Raw genomic sequence first — 23,192 nt, 5'->3', positions numbered from 1 at the left:
CTTTTTTCTCTAATGGTCTAGATTTAGCAAAAATGAAGGCAATTATGTGAAGTTATGTCTAGATTTAACGACCCTTTTTTCTCTAATGGTCTAGAAAAAGTTGCCATATATTAAGCACAACCAATCAGTTTTTTGATAATTTCTTACGGGAGTGAAAGAGGAGAAAAAGCACTTAAACTACTCGCAAAGAAATATCAAGTTCAACGTACCTTTCATAATATTCCTTCTAAAAAAATAAAAAGAAAATCCTTTCATACTATAAACTGATTGCAGAAACGGTGAACTCTCTCATGTTACGTGCAATCTATAAATATAATAAGGACAAAATTTTCTTAAATAAAAATTCATTTTTAATATAGCATTATCCAAAGTTCACCGTCTCGGTACTGGATCCCGTACAAGTGCCACACTAACACTGTGTTGGTACGATACAGAATCTTTTCAACGTACCGAATGTCGATACACCACCCATACTAGTTACCGGTACAAGTGTCCCGTACCACCATGTTCGGGTCGGTATGATGAACCATGGCATTATCACTAAGAACCCACACCAATTATGAAATAACAGATATGACAGTTTTGACCTCCATTATGTTGTATATGCAATATTGAAGAATGGCTATCTTGTATCATAACAACCCATTATAACACAAATAATGGGTATTATTCGCATTTGTACTACTTCTCCAAATAAAGTGTGATATTTAAAATTAAAATTTTAACTAATTTTCTCTCTAGAGAAGTTTGTACCACCTAAAAATAATAATTTCTATGACATGGACAATGAGTTGGAAGACTACATTGTTTTTTTTTTCAATATTTTCTGCTATAATGCCAACAAATTTGAAATCACATCTTACGTGGCAAATAATAGTCATTATGGCCATTACAATGACCAATAATGATTTTGATAGGGGTTCATTGTAATGGAATAACACTAGAAATCTAGGCCTGAACAGATACATTGCTTTTGAATAATTGTATATCCTATCACACTTTTAAAGTGAATTTTATAGGAAAACAACCATTAACTTCACCTCCTGATTATACCATAATGAAGTCTGAGCATAAGCAAATCATCTATCGGTTACTATCACAATCAAAAATGCTTTTAGAATCATTTGTATTTCAATCATCACATGATTAACCAACAACATTATGGTCACAGAATTAGTTAGACACATCATAGGAGTAAATATTTACAACATGTTTATCAAATGCAAACAATTTACAAATTTGAGGAAAGCAACATAGTAATATGGGTTATACCAAAATTAAGTTAAATTACTCAACAATCAATTTATTCACCTATCAAGCACGAAAGTCCCTCATAGTTCCTAAAAACAAAAACTTATTCCAGATCATGACCATGTAATTGGATGCTAGTAATATGAAGAAATGTAATCATAAAAGACGATTCTTGGGCATAGGGTTACATTGATTGATAACTTAAGCGATCACTGTACATTTGCTCTTTCCATTGATCACAAGGGTCTCAATAACTACATTATTCTAATATAGTGGATTCCCATCAAAATCATAGTTGACCAAACATTAGTTGCCCCAACCCTTGTGATGGGTACTTATTAATTATATATAGAATGATAAATTATACAACACCAATATTGCTGAGTTACGCCCCGCGTGATGCAACAATTGCAGCGGAATACCGCACGAGACGTCATTCATCGTATGAACGTGCCAAGAATTGTAGAGTTCAAAAATTTTTCTGAATCCAAATCCAGAAGATCCTTGAACTCAAGAGGGAGGGAGATTAAGATCTGAAGGAGGTTGATTAACATTCATGTAAATAGAAACAAAATTCAGAGATAACTATTTGAAGATCCCATCTTCAAACCTTATGCGGTTTTATGAACACCGCAGCCTGATGATCTTTTTAGGTTCCTGATTAAGCCGCACACATGTCCGGCCTCTACAGGTATCCACACGAGGATCTAATCATCTGAGATAAGGTCTTACCGGAGTGCTAGCTCCTTGCAAAGACCTCCCATGACTATCAAATAGATTGGATGATAAAAATCTGCAGCATACCTCTTTGAAGAAAAATCCTTTCTTCTTCAACCTTGCTCACGATGGAGGAAGATGAGGGATGTAGCTTTAACCATGGATCTTCCTTTCCTTGCACCCATGGAAGAAGAGGATGAAGAGCACCCCTTGCTGCCGTGGAGAAGGAGAAGAGGAAGAAGGGGCTGACGTAAGGAAGAACACCTTCTTCCTTGGCGTGATTTGATCTCTTCCTTTGCTTCTTCTTCTTCTTTTCTTTCCAACACTTGGAGGAAGAAGAAACCTTTCACATTGCTGCCGTGAGGAGAGAGGAGGGCCTCCTCTTGCTGCCGTGGGAAAGGAAGAAGGGAAGAGGGAAGGAGGCGTGGAGAGGAAGAGGAGAACTCATACCTATAACGCCTCAAGGGTCCTTTAAATAAATTTGGGTTTAGGGCTTTTTCCAAAGTCTATCATGAGTAGGAGACAAACTTCTCGAAATAACCCATCCTTGGATAAATGCCAAGTGTCCACTTAATCAATTGATTAGAGCCTAATCCAATTGGGATTAATCCCTATGGCGTCATGCATGATAGAGTGCCATGTGGACTTTAGAGTCCGCACAAATCCTGGTTTAATCCAATTGACCCAATCATGAACCCAAATCAATTTGGGTCGAACTCAATTTAATTTGGCTCATTTAAACAGCCCAATTGCAATCCAATTGCAATCAATTCCACTTAATTTTTCTTCCATTAACTCACTAACACTTAGTGGGTTAATTCAATCTCCAATCATATTGATGATTGATTTCTATTGTGATTCAAAATCACGATTATAATAGTCTGACTAATTAAATTCTCTATTTGTGTGACCCCGTAGGTTCTATTCTGACTGGTAGTGAGACAATTAGATCTCTATCTCAATATCACTGAAGCTCCTTTCAGTGGACTGAAACTATTTCAATTCTACTCTCAGGGTTCACTGATCGCCAAGTGAATGCCTTCGAGTCTCACAATCCACTAGTGACACCTAGCAGTATGTGATGGCAACCCAGCAGAATGGAATGTCTGAACCTCTACGTGCAGTTAGCGTATGATACAGTCCCTCTATCATGGATCCCGACGTGATGGAGGTTATGGATAACTCGTCAAACTTCATTGTCTGTCATATGTCAGATTTATTCGACTTCCAGTTTGAAATATGGAAAATTCTTTTTCCAAAATACCTGACCAAAAATTTATCGAACTCAATCTCATAAATCACATAGGATCACTCTTAATCTATCAAGGTCGATAGATTCCATCTAGATGCAACCCTATTTCGAAATGGACTTACTGCAGCCAATTCGTACTACAAGGACCCGAATGGCTAGGGCCCAAGTTCACATGCTCGTCAAACTACAGCAACCTCACAGTGAATAGCTGAGGCATCGCAGGTCAAAGCACCAGTCATACAACTGCAGCATAAGTAGTCACTGACGAGTGGATAGACATCCATGTGACTACTTTCTTTGGTCACGCTCAGTACCTTGTTCTCTAACAAGTACTGGCATAATCACTCCAGTGTCTCTATACCGTGGACTCGAGACTCGTCCATCTGACTAAGTGATGTGTGCACTAATCTCAGCGGATCGATCACCGTCCCTCGTGATGGATCCATCGATCAGGAGCATTTAGAAATTAATCCCTAATGACACATGCCTCAAATTCTCAACTCTTTGAGAATATGTGTCATCATCTATTAATTTCTTGGACGATTCATGGATACATACAAACATGAATGAAAAACAAATTGCCCAATCTTATTTATTAATAAGAGTCAAATTAAAAATTTATGTCCCAGATTACAAATATGCATCAGCCACATTGGCTTCTAGAGCATACTTCTAGCTAAGGTTCGCCGTACCGGTACCGAACCCCGTACCGGTGCCGCACTAGCATAAGCGTACCGAATGTCGGTACGGTACGGTATGCGGTACGTCAGGCGTACCGACACTGGCGTACCGATACCGGTATCCATTGGTACGGGTACGGTACGCCCGGTACCGACCTGTACCGATCGGTACAGCATACCATGAATCTAGCAAATATAACAATGTTTTATTGGACAAATGTTATCCAAATCACTGTTATAAAATCACTTTTATAAAAAGTTAAATAAAATTGAATCTTGAAATATTATTATAATTGTAAATACCATTATAATAACTATTGTCCTTTTTTCTATTATTAGTAAGGTTGCAAAACGGTTGGGTTGATCAATGACTCAACCACCTGACCCACCACATTTTTGGAGACCCATGGGTCGGGTTAGGGCTCAAAAAATTGGATGCATGTTTTCTGATTTGAAGCAACCTGACCCAATTGGATCAAACACGACCTGAAAACCCAAATTATATAAAACCTCATTTTCATATCTTTTCAATTCACTAAATGAACCTTACTTAAACTAATTCTATTTGTTCATCTCAATAACCCAATCTCCTCACCTATTTTCACATAATTATATTTAAATATTCATTGTTTGTTTAGGTGGATTCTTATTTGTAATATTAAGTATATAAATATTTATTTTTAAAAAATGTAGCTTGCAAACTTGTACTAGGTTGGGTCTGGATTTTGGATTATCTTTTCTGACTTGATCCAACCTGACCCGACCAATATAATATCCAGGTTTAATTTCATCAACAAAAAATAGACCAATCTAACCCAACTGAATCCAACCCGACCTGAAAACCCAAAGTATATAAAACCTCATTTTCTTCACCCCCAATATCTTTTCAACTCATCGAATGAACCTTTTTAAACTAATCCCTCTTCGTTCATCTCAATAAGCTCGTCTCCTCTTACCTATTTTCATTAATTATGTTTAAACATTCATTGTTTGTTTAGCTGGATCCCAATATATAATATTCTCAAGTATACAAGTATTTATTTTTTAAAATTGTTGTATATTAGCAGTGATCACTTTCTTGGACAAATTATAAAAAAAAGCTTTGGAATGGAAATTCATATTTAAATTGGCTTTGTAGTTTATGTAAAATTTTAATAATTTTATATTTAATTATCAATTGCAATATTTTAGTTATAAAATGATAACTAAATGCTTGGCCTAAACTGTAGAGCCGACTTGGCTCAGTTCAAACCTGCATCAAGACATCTCGGGTTAGAGAATCGCAATACGCAATATCAGCACAAAACAACTGCTCTATTGTTATGGCGTATATGGATCACGAAGGTCTGGGTCACGCTCACGAACGTCAGAATCAGGCTCTCGATCACTACTCTCAGAATCTGGATCTCGACCGAAGCAAGCAGTTTGATACCCAGCGGATCCCGCAGAGCCAGTAGCGTAGCTAGAAGTTTTTCCTTTCTTTGTCGCCTTACGCTCATAAAATAAGTCACGGCTGGCATATCCAACCACAGAATGAGCTCTTTCAAGATACCATTATCAACAGTTGACCACCTGGAGTCTTTACAAAGAGACTTTCTGTGGTCAAATGGGAACTGGAATACGAATGAGATCAGAGACGCCATCATTGGGGCAAACGATGCAATAGCTTCGGTGAGAGCAAAGCCCAAAATGGCATAACCATCTAGGTCATAGTTGACCCAACCCAATATGATTCATCCATTAGGTCTAAAATCTTTTCCATAGGCTCAACCTAACCCAATCCGATCAACAAATGTGTTGGATTCGAGCCCTAAATTAAGATCCAAACATGAAACTATGTCAGGTCGAGGTCAAGCATCCCACAGTCTGACATGACCCATTTGCAGCCCTAATTATTGGAGAGAGACCTAATGTGATTATAACGGCGATTAATTTTAAACCATGGATCTATGGTCACCAATGCTCGAGTTAACTGCTCCCTTATAATATATTGCTGAAGTAACAATGATAAAAAAATCAAACAAATTCTAGGCCTAAGGCAAAACTCTTACATCGGATCTTTAGTATGGAATCATCCCAATTGATGTTTTGGTGTTCCGATTGGTGGTAAGCACGGGAGCTTGGGCCACTCTTATGGCGCCATGTTATGCACCATATTAGATTGGTAACTTATAATTATTTGATAAAGGTCTTAACCACATAAATTTTTTAAACTTGAAGTTAAACTATAATGGTTTCTGGCTCCCTTCACAATGTTGTACTAGCAATTAGACACATGCAATGCATATTAAAAAATAAAGTAAAACAGTTTAAAGGATTAAAGGATAGGAGAGAGAAAATATGTGGATTACAAAAGGAGTATCGATGTTTTTATGCCTATTTTAAATTTAAAAGAGTTTAGTTGTGTAACAACTCAGGACCTTATCCAAAATGGCTAGACGGAAGGTATTATTTGGGTTTCTCGATCCTGTATAAGTACCCAAGATCTATCTAGCAAATAACCGATGTGGAACTAAACATACGCTCGTACAGATCCTTACATACTCCCTCCGTTTAAGCCCTAACGTCCTCATCAAGCTAAGGGTTCAAATCCATTCAAATCTAATTACAAACACTACGATCGGCCCATGGTCAGCCTCAATAAATTCGTGCTACAGTGTCCCCTAGTCCACATAGATTATGGGCCAGGTCCGCTCTGAAACCATTTGTAACAACCCAGGACCTCACCTAAAATGGCTAGCCGAAAAGTATTATTTGGATTCCTTGATCCTTTATAAGTACCCAAGATCTACCCAGCAAATAACCGATGTGAAACTAAACACACGCTCGCATGGGTCCTCACAATAGGGATCCGAATAAGAGATGAGTAGAGATCATTTAAATAAAGTCCATTTGATGTGAGAAACTATGTAGATAAGAGAGAGCGCAGAAATAAATACAGTACACGAGGTTTATATATTTGACTTCTTACATATTTTTCCATGGATATTTGCACAAAGATGACTCAAGAGAATTCTTGTCACAAAATTTGACGGATGGAATCTAAATAGCATATTACTCTCATGTAATAATATAGTATAGGTATAAAATAATGGAAATCATCGTAGTTCTTATAATTCAATTTTTTGCATCAACAATCTGTAACAACGTAGGACCTCACCTAAAATGGCTAGCCAGAAGGTATTATTTGGGTTCCTTGATCCTGTATAAATACCCAAGATCTACCCAGCAAATAACCGATGTGGGACTCAACACACGCCCGCACGGATCCTCACATACTCCTGCCGTTCAAGCCCTGACGTCCTCGTCAGGCTAAGGGTTCATATCTATTCAAATCTAATCACAAACACTATGATTGGCCCGTGGTCAGCCCCAATGGATCCGTGCTGCAATGTCCCATAATCCACATAGGTTATGGGCAGGTTTGCTCTGATACCATTTGTAACAACGCAAGACCTCACCCAAAATGGCTAGCCGGAAGATATTATTTGGGTTCCTTGATCCTGTATAAGTACCCAAGATCTACCCAGCGAATAACCGATGTGGGACTAAACACACGCCCGCACGGGTCCTCGCACAAGCCCTCCAAAAGAGATTGTACAACCATAAAAAGATAAATATTTTCATCACAATTTTATCAAATGAACAATGATTGGGAGAATAGCACTTATTTTTTATTATAATATTGTTATAATTGTTATTATTTTAACAATAAAAAATAGGATATCATATATTGTAGGAAAATTTCAGTGGTTATAACCATCATACAATCAACGACATTATCAGTGGTGGAATAGAATGACATTGCTATTGAGACCATGTTTGCGATAAGACTAACACCATGGATTGATTCAGTTCCAACCATCTCACTATTATTTGATGCTAATACCGTTCCATAGTGGCCAATGTGTTCCCATCCAAGGAATGCCTTCTCTAATTTAGTGACCACAAATGGTTCTAAGGAAGGGCAAAATTGGAATTTAACATTTGTCATTTGCTATGTGGAGGCCTAGGTCAATTGGCGCAGATTACGATGAAATTGTATGTCCGGGCAGAAATCAGATAATAGGACTGAAGTAGGAATAGATAAAATGATGAAGGGGAAAAGAGAAGGAAAAGGAGTGAAAAGTTGAGGTCCAAAGGATCTCCAAGAATATGCTTTAGTTACTTTATATAGATATATAAATAACAGAAGTATTCAGAACGCCAACATTGTCCATAGTGCATTGAAGGGATTTTACTAAAAATCTTAGTTTGGTATACTTATTTGGATTTAACCATCTAATTCACAATATCTAGTGATATCTATATACTATTATTACCTCTACTTTTGCAATTAGACCTAATTTTCACAAGTATGACTAGTTTGTGAAACATTGTTATATAAATTAATTACAAGGTGAACAAACCTTAGCAGCTCCTGGAAGATTATTTCCACTGATTGAGGAGTATTGATCAACACATGAAGCAGTTGTGGATAACGAATGATATTTCTCAGAGTACAGAGTATGTGCTTCAAGACTTCCTGATCAGGGACCCCACGATTGAGCGAGTGGATTTGCTTTAGTAAAATGTTAACTGCACCAGCAGACACCAGTGTTTCACAACATATCTGCGAAACCTCTGTAGCCATATCTGTGTTCACACATTATGAAAAATGCAGAACCTCAGTTTTCCAAAATGAAAGATCTTCAATGCAATGATACGACAGAATAATAACATGCTTATTGTATAAACCATGTATTTATAACATACTTTTCAAAAAAAAAGGCAAGGAAATACAGCTTTGAACTTGAGAGAGACTTATATTGGAGCTCATTTAGATGACCAAAGTGCATATGCACTACCCAGACACATAATACAGGCGCAAACTTGTAAGAAAACATATTTCAAACCCAGCAAATGCATTTTGGCTTCTTAGGAAAACAAATCAGCAGACTGTATAGTATGTACCATGTGAAAAAATGGATAGTTGGAGAAAAAGCTTGGAGAAGCCAGGCATATAGCACGCACTAAGTTCTTCTCAAAGCAACAATCAAAATTGGTTTATGCAATACAATTACCAAAGCTATAACTTATAACCACACCTTCCCTAGACATAAAAAAGAAGCCAATATACTAAACATATAGTATTTCTCCAGAATAGTATAAACATGTCAAAAGACACCCTGCAGGATTCAATAAGGTCCCCCCTACCCGAGGGCACAGGTACCAAGTAAGGGTGCACAAGAACACATCAACCCACTCATTCTCGAGCAAAGCATGTTGCTACTACATGATCCTCGCAGTTTCACCATAACTTTTGTAGTTCCCACATGTATAAACAAATGACAAGAAGATTGATAGAAACATAAAATGTATAAAACACAATAGATGTTAGTAAGGTGGGTAGTCTGAAATATTCTTATTGTTTATATGATAATAATAAGGAAAAACATTTCACACTCAAGTTAGAACTCTGAGAAAAACATCTGAGAATGAATTTGATGTCGTTTCTTCAAAACACACAAACATGTTGGAAATATGACAGGGAATGAATGCAAAACTTTCTTGGTTTTTTATCAAAAAGAAAGAAGAGAAGGGAAGACAAAGAAGAAACCAACTGGAAGCCCTGCAGATTAGTTTCTCAGTGGTTTCCTTGTAATTCCCATGTACTCAAACATGTCCCTGTTATGAATTCTCGTTTCCTTTCCCTTTCTCCCACCAAAGTCTAGCCACACTTGCCCGCTTCTGCCCCTGCTTCCCATTAAAGCAAGATGGCTTATACTCTAAGCAGCTAAGTAGCACTATCCAAAGAAATGTATGCAAAGTGTCAAGGACAAAAGACGACATATAATGATCTAACATGGTATAATAATATAAAAGACAGCAAATGTAAAGATCTTAATTGCAACATAACGTTCACAGTAGGTTATGCAAGCATAATGAAATATTTGGAAGCTAAATGCCATGATTATTTTTTCTCTAACGTTTACAGTACGTTTCAGAAGATGATGACACAATGACCCAGAATATTGATGTGAAGTGAAAGAAAGCTTACTCAGTGTAGCACAGGTATGTCGAATGTTACTAACGCTTCTACAACCAAGGAGTTCCGAAAGTGCAGAAACTAGTCTGTTGATTAATCGCATATCATTATCCACATTTGCAGCAGACTTTTTTATCCTGTATCGCAGCTCTACTATTTGTTGCCTTGAATTTTTCCGTGCTAGGTAACCTTTACAATAGGACTGTGAGCAAGAGATAGTTAATCAAACACCAGCACAACAAGGGAATATATGAGGAGTTTAGAATTAAAATTAGAAGGCAATATGAGACCAGAGTTCAATAAACACTCAAGTAAAAGAGCTACTAAGGCCAATAGGAGATGTTCAAATGTTTCAAAATAATTATATTGTGTTTATAACTTAAATATCAACACAATTGCCAACAGGTCAAATTTTTTTCTTTTTTTCTAATGAAAGTCCACAGATTATTTTTTGTTGCCTGAATACACAGTATGTAGTTGTACCAAAAAACACCACATTCTGTATCTCTTTTACCAGCCATGCGAACTTGATGATAAGGCAAGATATCTTATATAAACAGATTTGGGACAACAGTGGACAATGTTTAGGATATATGAAACCTTACAACAGGACCTAGCATTGCAGAATTACTGAATTAAGCCAATAAATGGATGATGGATCAAATCAAGCAAAAAAAGGAAAGACTGAAATTGTTGCATCTGGGTGGAAACAGTAGGATATAAGTGAACATCTGTGTGTCTTAGAAAAATGTTGAGTAACTGAGGTATCAAAATTCAATTTGGACCAAAATTGGCCCATTCCAGACTAAAGAGCAAAAACAGAATAGGCCTTTGAGAGCCAATCAAATTTTTTTACAAGGTAAAAAAAATCAATCTTGATTATGGTTTCCACCAAGCAGATTAAGCTTTGATGATGTAGTTTCAGCAATCTTGACAAATTCAGTCTGAGTTGAGGTGAAAAAAATAATAATAAAATCAGAAAATGTAGAATATCAGAAACAATTGCTGATAAGGATACCTAAAACAAGAAAATATGTATGATATCATATAACAGAATATCGATCTTAGCATGTAAAGATTTAGTTCTATTACATTGGAACTATTAAAAAATCTAAAATATTAAGAAATGAAAAGGAAATGTTAGAATACATGCTTCAATATCCTTTTAAAGTAACTTAATTGTACTATGACAAAATAAAATATAACAATTCAAACAACAGAAATATGACCTAATGAGGTATGAGCTGTAACCATATTTAGAAAGAAATAAGAGAAATTAGCCAATCCATATCATCATGAAAATTGCAAGACTACCATTAGAATTAAAAGTTTTCTGTCTGATCTGCAGATTTGAATATAAAGGTGATTGATCTACAAAATCGGTTATAATGGAGATCAGAAAAATACTATCAAAAGTTCTCAAGCTTCCAGACCTAAAACTTAGGTTGCATTTGGCATCACTTCCCCTTTTCTGTTTTCAGTTTTCATGAAAACTAAAACAGCTTCTTTTTTTTTTTCTTGAAAACCAAAACCAAAACTTGTTTGGTAGTCTCTTGGTTGTATTTGGCAGCAGTTGCAATGGTGTTGGCAACTGTGGCAGCCAGCAATTGACGGCAGTGGCCGACGGTTGCGACAATGGTGCCAGTGCACTACAAGGGCTGGTGGCAGCAATGGTGACAGCAACAGGCAGCAGCGGGGACTGCTCGGGGTGGCTGTGCCAAGGGCAACATATGTGGTGGTGATGGCCATAGGTGGTTTTGGTTTTCAAAAGGAGGTGAACCTGATTTTTTTTGTTTCTACAATTTCTAGAAACTAAGAACGGAATTTTCAAAAATTGAAAATGGAAATTGGGTTACCAAACACCATTTTTGCCTTCTTTCTATTTTTTTGAAAAAAAATAACTGAAAATTGAAAGTGATGCAAAACAGGGCCTATGGTTCTTTAGCTGTTTGGAAATCTTTGAAAAGAAAAGGAAAGAAAAACATTCTAAAAAGGAAAAATCTGATTCTTCTTTTTTTGATTGTTTAGCTTCTCACCATCCAACAGCTAGAAAATTGGATCTCTCCAAAAGTTTTAATTTTCGAAGATCTTTTCCAATTAACCAACTTTAGCAAGACTTGAGCTCAAATCTCACAAAATAGAACTTATCTAACAAGTCGCTTTCAGGATCCTAAATCAACTACAAAAATCAGCATTCTCTTTCCCGCAAAAATCTATCTGAAAAAAAGAAAAAAATCTCCACACACTGTGAACTATAACCTTTTCCTTGAATTGCATTCAACTAACATCCAAAAGCTTCAAATTTCTCAAAACTTGCACAACTTGAGTAGATGTTAGATAAAGGGTTTCTAGAAATCACAACTGAGAAATCCTTCACTGCCACAACTCTTGATGAGCTTGCTCTCGTCGCCTAGCTAGTCTAAGCACATTCTGTGAAAGAGCTGTTCTATAGAAGCAATCAATACCAATTTCTGGAGATGCCCTACTCCTTCTGATGATTGTTTATTGTGAATCCGTTCGACATATATGCCTTCACTCGGGGCCATCCAAAAAGCAGAGAAATGAAGAAGTGACGTCCAAGCCCGTGGTCGCAATGTCGCCTCCACGCAAGCCCTCGGTCACCAAGCCGACCTCGTCCGCTTGGAAGGACACAACCCCGGCCAGCCTTCCGGAAGCCTATAGCTTAAGGCAGAACTTACAAGCTTCTCACCAACCTCAATTGTAAGCTTAATTCGAAAGACAAAACTCAACAGACCAACTACCAAATGCGGAATGACGGTCGTGAGCCGGTCCTGATGGAATTCCTAGGCGGGAAGGTGGACAAGGTGGCGGTAACCCTCTTTATCTGGCGTAGCCTTTCGAGTGAAGCGGGCCTATTCGCTTCGTTGTCCAAATAAGCCTTTCACTTCACCGAGAGATCAAGGCTCCTCTTCGTGGCAATAAGAAGTTGGTCTGGTTGGCTTGCTTGCCAATCGATGGAATAAATGAATTAGCAGCCAAGATGACATGAACTTACAGACATACACTTAATATGGCTCTACAAGTCAGATTTAACCAAAATTTTAAAATCATTTTCATTTTGAAACCAGTTTTGAGGGGAAAAAACAATACATTTGGTTTTGAAGTTTCAAGTTTCAACCATACTTGCAGTTAATCATATTCAACAAACAAACCATCCTTCCTAACCCTTTTTTCCATTCATTAAGTTAGAAGCGCATACTATTCTACCACCAGAAATCCCACAGTTCAGTTCATATCATCTTTGATCTTTGACCCCCCCCACCCATTGTTTTAAATCATTTCACACAAAAGTGAGCCACAATATCAAGGATTACTTTCAATTTGTTGGGCACGCCAAAACCACAAGTTTACCCACTTTGTACTCAAAAAGTGCAACTTTTATCATCCCCAATCATTGTTCCAAACATAAACTATAAACTATCAAGGTAGCACCTAGCTTCACCATGTACAGACTTAGCTACCATATGCACTGCATATAGAGTGCCCAGATGGCTCAAATAAGCCTAGATGCTTTCACATGCAACCTGGCCTTCGATGAACTGCTTCCATGCAGGCAAGATGGGTTAGGTGGTGCTGAGAAGAAGAGGGGACATGGGGCTGCGAACCTTCAAAAGTAACTATCAACGAGGGATAGCAGCTAGTTGACAAAGGACCGTGTACAGCAACAAGAGCATCGCAGTAATAATCAAGGTTATTCTTTTGCTTATTTTTTCTGAACCCTCTGCCTCTCTGCCTTTTCTCCTTGTCTGCGGTTCCACATTCATCCTGCCTCCTTCGCTTCCAACCTTTTACGACCTCCTCCTCCATCTCCTCTTCCTCCCCTCCATATCCACAACTAACTCCTTTGGCCATTGTCCCCTCCTCTTCCTCGTCTCTGCCCCTCTCCTCTGACCTCCGCACTCCCCTCCTCTCTGTTATCTCTTTATTGGCCCATCACAATCTTGCCCCTTTGTGATGTTTTGGAAGTACACATCAGTCACAAGGGGGAAAAATTCTTGCTTAACAAAATCTCAATCTATGATCTGAAATAGGTTCTTAGGTTCTAATTGGATTAAATGTTTTTATGTTATCTTATTCTTTTGAGGAAAAACTTACATTAAGCTATTGCTCCCAACATAATCTGATGTTTCATTCACCCCAAAACCCATTTCTAAGCTTACATAAATACATCAAAAACAGATAAGTTGTAAAAGATTGTCAAGAAAGGTAGAGCAAGTATCAAAAAATGATACATACTTGGATTACTACAATGCGATGCTTATCTTGACATGCTGCTTGCCGAGCAATCCAACCACGAACATAAGCTTGAATAAGAACCACTGACCTTTTCCTTGATCTAATAAATAGAATATTTCTCCACCATCTCTGCAGTTTGAGTTATACCATAGATATGAATTGAATAGCATAGACATGAATTGTTTCTAATACTATTATAAACAGATATTAATCAAATTTAATACTATAAAAAAAAAGTGAAGCGAAATAAATATTACAGAACAAATTTTGTCCTACTTGAATCATGTAAATGCTGTGCTGCAGTTTATGAGCAACCCTTCTAGCACCCTGTCCACGAATGAAAGATTGAATGAAGATGGCAGACATTGTTTGGGATTTGTGAAATAAAACATGTTTCCACCATCTCTGCAATTTTAAAATTGACTGTATTACTATCTTCAGCTCAATATTCTTCCCTGGATTGGCATTGCTTTTGCAGTAAAATCCACAACGCATCCTGCCAGATCGAAGGTAAGAAGCACCTGCATGGTTTAATATAACCGTTAGCATTTAGCATATAACGGAAGCAGGTTACACATTACAGAAGTCGAGACAATAAATATTTCTGAAAAATGAATACAGAAATAGTCTACTCAACCAAATAATTGAACATAATCACTGGGGCATCAGCAAAAGGCAAACCTAACAGCTTGTTTCGAGCAAGGTGCCCTCTTGAAAATCGTTGGATTACCACAACAGCAAGTCTATATCGTATAAATGCCTTATGACCTAACAGGCAACGAATGCCTGCCTGGATCTTTACGATTGCCCCAACTTGGTTTAAAAAGCTCATCCTAATGTACCAACAACGCCAATTACTCTGGATTTTAATTGCAGCAGATCTTTGTTCCAGAAAGCAATTACGTGTAGTAAATCTTTTCCAAGCCCTCTGTATCTTGATAGCGGCCAAGCTCGGAGACTCAAGAGATTCCCATCTGCAAACAGCTTGTTTTTCTTGTAACTGAGCAAGTAAATGAACATATCTAGACCTCATAATCTGACCACGAATATGTGACTGCAAAGCAATGGCTGCTGTTGCATGGTCTGAAAAAATTATGATTTCTGAAAATACACTACACTTTCTCTGATGCCTTCCTGCAATCCAAGCCCTTACAGCTTGTTGAATAAGCAGCACAGATTTTTTTATTTGCAGAAACCGGTGCCTTTCAATTATGAACCTGACATATCGGTCATGGGTTCCTGAGTTGTTGGTAAAATAGCATGTTAGGTTCCCATGTCAAACAAAACTATAAAGGCATAATAAAGAAAAAAAAATACCAGATGATGGCTGCTGGACAGAGCAAGCAAGACTGACTGTGTTTGAACTACTTTTTGAAGTCACAAATAACCAGGCCCGAATAGCATTTTGCAAAAAGGATGTTGCCATTTTAATCTTCAAGAATTTGTTTCGTTCAATATTTCCCCTGAAGTGAGATTGAATAACTCTTGCAGCCCATTCTGGGGAAAAATAGCAATAGCCCAGGTGTCACAAGGAACAGTTTACATAACATATAAGCTGAGATAACAAATGAAAAAAAATAGGAAAATTATTAGAGCAACTAGGAGACAACCTATTCCATCAACCACAATTAAACCAATTATAGTGCAACATCAGCTGATACATATGCAATTTTGGAACCAAAGAAGAAATTGTTGACATATCTCCAACCCAATAAATACAAAAAAAAAAAATGGATCTTGTCACAGGTTTCTTATAACAGCAAGAAAGTTAAAGCAATTAACTGACAAAAAGCTATCTGCAGCAAAAAAACAACACATAAAGAGCATGGAATTTGCAAAACATCTGAATTTTGTATCCTGACATCCACAAGAATGTAAAAAGGATTATTTTTTCTTCAGTAAAACATATTGATGTTAACTCTGATGTTTCAAAAACTGACTTCTCACAGCAGATCATGAAGTATGTAGTTTTAGCACATAGGAAGTAATGTTAATGCTACAAGTAGGTATATGTATCATAAGATGAACAAATTATAAATACCGCAACTTATTAAACCAACTTGATTCCAGCACATCTTACTTAATTGATCTTTTATGATCTATCAGACATAGCTTCAGTATGTTATTTCACTTATAACATGTGCCTTAGAGTTGAACACAATACCATATATTAAACATCGCCAACTTCCTTCTTCTAGACCCTTTCAAGCCTAAAGGAACATCAGAGGGTTTTATGAAGGATATCACATTTTTTTAAGGAAAAAAAATCCTACACGGGTAAATAATTGTTTCCATTTACACTTTAAGACATTCATTAGACCAACAAATATATGAAGATCTCATTATCAATTGTTTTATTTTTCTGCATAAAAGAGAAAATGAAATAAAAGAAAATAATTGAATTGCATGACAGATCCAAACCTGCATTATCAAAATATACTTTCATAGAATCGTAAAACACGCGCTAAAAAAGGAAGTTTTGAAACAACTCACAAGTAACATCATCATAACCTGTAGACTATTTTGGGTTCACAGTGATATATGTCAGATCAGATAAATCCTTTTTCTTAAAGAATTAAAAAAAAAAAAACTTCAATGCAGCAGCAGGTCAAAACATGCCCCCCCGCCATACCCAAAAAAAAACTTTATAGAATCATCTGTGTAGATAGAACACTGAGATCGTAGATTTATTAGTGAATTATGCCCATAGTAAGAAATCATCATCATGCCATGAATTCAATTATATTATCGAGAAATAATCAAGATGAATTGAAATTTCAACAGTAAACAACAAAGCAAAACCTTCAGCATCGTATTTATCCAATGCTGCTTCTTTCAGTGGAGAGTCAAATTTCAGCGAATTTTCTCCCTGAGACTTGAATTTAGTATGTAAAGCGTCCATGGTAATTGACAGCCGAGAAACTGCTGAAGGCTTAATATCTGGAGTTTTATAATCTGAACTTGTAAATCTGTATGATCTTAGTTGATCCTAAAAGGCAGATGCAGTACCCACACAAGTTATAGTCAAGCATAATATTATCAAATCATACAAAATAACATGTGCATGGAGCCTTACCAATTTTTTCCGGTGAATGAGTTGAGAAGCAAGAAATACAAGAAGAATTATTTACACTCCGCTCGTCATAAGATGCATCATTATCTAGTATGTCACCTATCTGCAGTACCTGTGGAATACGTATAGCAGAATCAGATAAGGAAACATAAAGGAACAAATGTTCATCAAATTTAGATTCTACCCCAGGAATGTTTCCCAGCAATGCAGTTATCTTTTGCACTAAAACAAAGTTGCGAACAGCAACACTAGAATCTGTATCCCCACGCCTAATTAGTGCTTCATTGCATTCATTCTGATCATCCTGAATATCATAAGAACCCATATAAAGAATGATAAAGTAAACTGAGAAGATAACAAAAATATATCGTGAACAAGGAAAATATGTCATTACTCTCAACCTTTAGAAGAACATCTTTGAACGTCAATGCCAGAATAATAGTCAACCAGGCAGCACAGAGCTTCCCCATTAATTAGCGAAGAGAAGTTATCGACTCTGACACAATATTTCTCACAAATTACCTGTAATAAAATAAATACATGTAATACTAAAATATAAAAAATGAAAAATAACATAATAAGTAATCTGAATTTTTACTATTAAGGAATGCATTTGTTTGATAAATGGCAATATGAAAAAAACAGCGAGAGAATGATAGATTGCAGATAAAATGAAGAGATGATGTATATATGAACATATACAAATGAAGCAACTCCTATATGTCAAACTAAAGCAAGCCAGCCTGGCAATTAAATTTAACAAATTGTAAACCGGAAAAAAAAAAACAGCATCATTTAGACCTTCAAGAAAAAACTTTGGAATCACCAAAACAAAAAAGTAATAAAACCTCAATATTTTATTACAGAGAAAGATGATAAAAGGTGCATAAGAAGACCAACTGCAAATCAACAACTTCAGCATCTGATATGCCACCAAAATGGAAAAAAAAAACAACAAAAGAAACTACTGAATCTGAACTTACTGCTACTACCAAGTCAACATAAGTGAAAAATACTGAAAGAAACTGCACTAAATCACTAAATTTTGTGATTATATTCTACAACCATATTTTCTTCTTTCTGAAAAAATTTTAACTCTTTTTGCACTGTTGCAAAGTTTCTAGATCCACTTGACTGGAAAAGGAACATTCATTTATGAAAAGTACTCTGCAGCTCCTCCTAGCTCATTTCATCATCAGACTTAAGATACTATTAGCAATAAACTGCTTGAACAATAGGTCCAACTGATAATTCTTTCAGGAAAATTTAGAACCTGCAAGAATAAATTAGGATAAAGGAGGCAGTTACTTAACCAACATATACTCCCCGACCAGCATCAGTATTGTGAATATCAATAAATCTACCAATTATTTAGCATTAGCACCCAAAATTTGAGCATATGCATGATTGCACTTCAGCCTGGCAAGCAAATGAATTGGCTCATAGGCCCATGTGGACCTAATTTTCTACCTCTTTAGGCCAGGTCACCAGGACAATGCTGTTAAACTGAATCCCCTAAACTGTTAGAATTGATGAATGTTATAGTTAACAAGAACTCAAGTGGCATTTCCAGAGATCTCAACAAACAGAATATCAAAAAGACGAACAGGTTACAGAAAGAGTAGCATCATTTTCCAAAACAACCATAACAATTAAATTCAAACGGATAACTAGCTCATATTATTCAAAACAAAAAAAAAAGCCAAAGAATCAGTACTACAATACAAAGAATACAAACCTAGCAGAAATAAAAACTTCTATTCGCATAATCAAAGATCAAGTACATTTTATGCACGAAAAAAAAATCATTCCATGTGAATTACAAATGTCATGGTAATTACTGTACATTTTCAAAAAGAAAACTATACCTAGTGATCAAACCAAAATAACTAAGAGAAGTACCTTGATCCAGTCAGAAGCAAGCTCATGTTTGGTTTAGTATTGTACTTTGAGCAGTCCCTAATAATCAAAATAGCATGGAGAGTCAGAGAGATAGCACTGGAACTAAATAGATGAAATTTCTCTCTGCAGAACACAAAAGTTCTAGCTAAGTTGTGCTGGCATTACCCAATTTTACAAAAAAGAAATTCTATAATGTGTATAGTCAACATTTTTGTGTAGATAAAAGAAAAGGACACACACAAAAGAAAACACCTCCTCCAACATCTGACGTGCCCCCTAAAAGCTTCTCCTGGACCACCTTCTCCACCCTCCTTGAGCAGCAATCCCCCACCAAAAAGCAGCAATTGAGGACACAAGCAGAGCCCCATGAGGGGAGGGATTTCTAGGGTTTTGGTACATGGAGAGGTTGGGATTTCGTGATGGCAGAGAGAAAGGAAGGAATTGTGGCAGTTTGGATAAAGGGGCTGGGTTAGGGGTGCAGAGAGGAGGGGAGTGGGGCCGTGGTGGAAGCCTGCAACAATGAGGACAGGAATCTAGATGGTGTGGAGAAAGGTGTTAGGGTTTATGCATAGCAGGAGAGGAGGAAGAGAAGGTGGAGGAGGGGTGGGGGTTGGATGGGTGGTGTAGTATTACAGAGTTGAGAGTTCCATGTTTTATTGAAAAGTGAAAGGAAGGTTTTTTTCAGCTTTTCGGCCTTTTCACCCAGATCATGACATTAGTGCTCAAAAACAGAAAAGAATAGTGATAGCAAACAGGCTTTTGTCTCAGTTTCATGTTTGTTTGCTTTGGAAGGCAAATAACAGGAAAAAATGATGATCCCAAACATGGCCAAAAAACAAGGGGTATCTCTTCTCCTCTATGGAAAGAGAGATCAGAGGGTGAATTAGATCAGGGAAGGAAAAGAGGAAGAACTCCAAGGGCTTCAAGCACACTCATTACCATTAGCTGGATCAAAAGCATTTTTTTGCCCGCATATGGAGCTAATATTAATAGTTGCTATAGCAGATAAAAAATGATTAGATGTATATATGTTTTTTCTGTAATTATAACCAGTGAAAAGAAAAAGATTGATTGTTGTTCGATGGATATACATGCAAATTAAAGTACATAGAGAAATAGAAGATGAAACTCAACCTGCATTCAACATAATTTTCCACTTAGGAAACATGAACGTACCATATCAAAGGCCTTATCTTAATTATTTCCTCAACCAATAAAGGTTCTCTCTAATTAAACAAGGGGAACCTGCAAACGTATGCAGTCAAACTTTCATAATATATTAATTTTTCAATATGAAAAACTAGAGAATCATCTTCCAAGAGACAAATAATATGGTCTACAAAGCCAACATGCTAATGGACCAGATGAGTAATTCTGCAACCAGCTGAAGGGGAGATGATAGTAAAGAAAGGTAAGAACAAAAATAGGTGCCAGTGTTCATCATGGTAAGAATCCATGGAGTGCTGTTTTAAGCATTATATAATTTTCATCTTGGTATATAACTCGATTTTCAAAAGATGTCTTCATTTGTTCTCCATTTGCTAATCCATTTTGCTTCATTAATGAGCTATGGATTTGCCTATCAAATCATGGGCTCAAGTCCCAAGCAGAAAATTTTCTTTTCAGAATCTAAAGTATATTACGAAAATGAAAACAGTTTTGAGTAAGACTATAATGAGAAAGTATCTACCAAAAGACAGAGAAAAGGACAACTGCCCTTACCATCATCACACACACCAATACATTCATATCATTAAGAAGCATTTAACCTTATGATATTCTTTATTACCTGTAATTCCCCCTAAAAAATAATTGTATTATCTATTATATTTTTAGACTGAAATATAAAATAATTTTAAAAATATTATTATAATATTATATAATTTAGTAACACTATTCTATAATAATAATATGCAATATAATCAAGGTAAGCAGAACTGTCTGAACCGGACGGTTCCGGCCAATCCAAGCCGTACCGGTGGCTCACCGGTATGGTTCCAGCAACGGAAACGAGACCCGTTGCCGAAGCTGGAGAAGAAGAAGGAAAAGAGAACGAGCGGAAAAGGAAGCAGAGAGGAGAGGTAGGACACCGGAGGAGGCCGTGAGGGGGCGGCGGATGCCACGGCCACTTCTTCTGTTTCGAACGAAATAGGGAAAGCAGCCTCGGCTTCACTTTCCGCAGACTCGACCGGCCTCCATCTCCTCCAGCCTCCCTCCCTCCCCTTCTCTCTCTCTTTTCTCTCTCTCACAGTATCGTCCCTCTCGGTACAGGCCCGACACAACTTGACTGAGTCGTCCGCCGAGCCGGTACCGATTCCTCCAACCTTAAATATATAATAATATTATATTATCATATTATTTATAATATTATTATATCATTAAATAATATAGCAATATTATAAAATAGACTTAGCTATACCCGAGTAGATCTCCACTCAAATTTAGTCAACCTAGATCAGACGATGGAGGTCTTACATTGATGATCCAAACCATTGGATATGATCTACTATGTCCAGCATGAATCACATCCAACGGCTTGGATCCCCAATGTAGGACTCTCATTGTCCGATTTAGACTTAACCAGATTTAAGTGGAGAACCATTCGAGTATAGCCAAGTCTAGCTCATAATATAAAAATAATATTATTATATTCATATAATAATATAAAATTATTATTTATTATATTATCCAGATTAAAAATAAAATAAATAATTTATAAATTAAAAATATTTTGTGATAATAGTTTTTGATAATATAAATAGCTAGATAATTGAAAAACTATCCAATATCCTTATTGTTATTTCTTGATACTAAAAGCACTCTCTCAATTTGGTTACCAAACAGATGTTAAAGTTCAGAGCACTTCAAAAATATAGTTATCAAACAACAACAACCTTTATTAAAACTCTACTACTGGAAGCTCTATATCTCAAAGCTATACAGACAAAGGCTCTATTACCTACATCAATGCCAACAAGGACAGTGTCCTTCAGCCCTACTATTCTACTCCGACAGTAATCTTGGCAACAAATAATGTCAATGTAGAAGCAGACTATGAAAGGATTTTGACATATTTTGTAATAGAAGAGATTGCACCAGTCTGACAGAAAATATCCTATCTAAATGGAATGATAGTATATGTAACTAGTATGACAAAAATAAAATACAAAAAAACCTGCAAGTGAACAAACATATTCCAAAGGATGGAAAGAGTTAGCTCTTTGTCCCCATTGACAATATCTTCTGCTACTATCTGAACTCCATCTCCATCAGATAATGGAACCCCACCCTGCTTAAGATACTGCATGGCAACACTGCAATTGTGCAAATTCTTTTTACGAGTATCCGAGGAGCCATCACTTTCTGCCCATGTAAAGACCACCATAGTGATAAAAGCTAAAGAAAATTTAAATTACAAGTATAGGATATTTATTAGGTAGCGCACCGATAGTACTGATGCATCACATTGCAAGAGCTGAATGGATCTGCAAAGCAGTATTCATCTTGCAGATCTTTGAATAGATTTCTCACATTGAAGTGATATTCAGAAAGCGAACTGCAGAAATGATTGATTATGAATTTCAGTCCTGCTCATAAAAGAAAAATCCACAGCTCAAGGATATATGACTCATAGGAAATAGCATATGTATAACAGTACCTTGATAGTTTACTTTATATCCCAGAATAACAAGGTGTGCAAGAAGATTACCTTCTCCATGCATTACCTCTGACAAGAACTCTGAAATATATAAGGAAGAAAAGGAAGCAGTCAAGGCATAAAATGAAATATTAATTGCAGATAGACAAACGTGTTATTGTTTAAGACTTACCATGGATAACTTGATGGCTCGATTTTATATGAGAATGAGGGCAAAATAATAAAGAGAACCACATCAACACCATCAATTCCATATTTTAAAGGAAGCAAGCTTTCGCATTTAGCTTTGTCAAGGGAAATTAAAGCAATAAAAGCCTCTTCAAAATGATATTTCCCAGAGCTTCAAAGTAACCTGGCCTATAAAGGCCCTCACC

At 36.6% G+C, this 23,192-nt stretch overlaps 1 protein-coding gene across 1 annotated transcript in view; it reads right to left on the bottom strand.

The window, feature by feature from the left end:
* LOC103723331 (abnormal spindle-like microcephaly-associated protein homolog) overlaps positions 1-23,192 on the bottom strand; it is a 29,902-nt gene that overhangs the window by 1,594 nt on the left and 5,116 nt on the right. The window contains 20 exon segments of the mRNA XM_039126266.1: positions 8,310-8,535; positions 9,941-10,130; positions 14,186-14,314; positions 14,462-14,706; positions 14,867-15,424; positions 15,503-15,682; positions 16,988-17,174; positions 17,262-17,312; positions 17,314-17,370; positions 17,443-17,564; positions 17,663-17,780; positions 19,161-19,181; positions 22,282-22,508; positions 22,511-22,523; positions 22,606-22,661; positions 22,664-22,750; positions 22,819-22,899; positions 22,991-23,052; positions 23,054-23,120; positions 23,123-23,191. Of these exon segments, the coding sequence (XP_038982194.1) occupies positions 8,310-8,535; positions 9,941-10,130; positions 14,186-14,314; positions 14,462-14,706; positions 14,867-15,424; positions 15,503-15,682; positions 16,988-17,174; positions 17,262-17,312; positions 17,314-17,370; positions 17,443-17,564; positions 17,663-17,780; positions 19,161-19,181; positions 22,282-22,508; positions 22,511-22,523; positions 22,606-22,661; positions 22,664-22,750; positions 22,819-22,899; positions 22,991-23,052; positions 23,054-23,120; positions 23,123-23,191 (2,746 nt within the window).

This window comes from Phoenix dactylifera, chromosome 4, assembly GCF_009389715.1.
Source record: "Phoenix dactylifera cultivar Barhee BC4 chromosome 4, palm_55x_up_171113_PBpolish2nd_filt_p, whole genome shotgun sequence".
In the NCBI taxonomy this organism is placed as follows: domain Eukaryota; kingdom Viridiplantae; phylum Streptophyta; class Magnoliopsida; order Arecales; family Arecaceae; genus Phoenix; species Phoenix dactylifera.
This window is presented reverse-complemented; position numbering and strand designations above follow the sequence as displayed.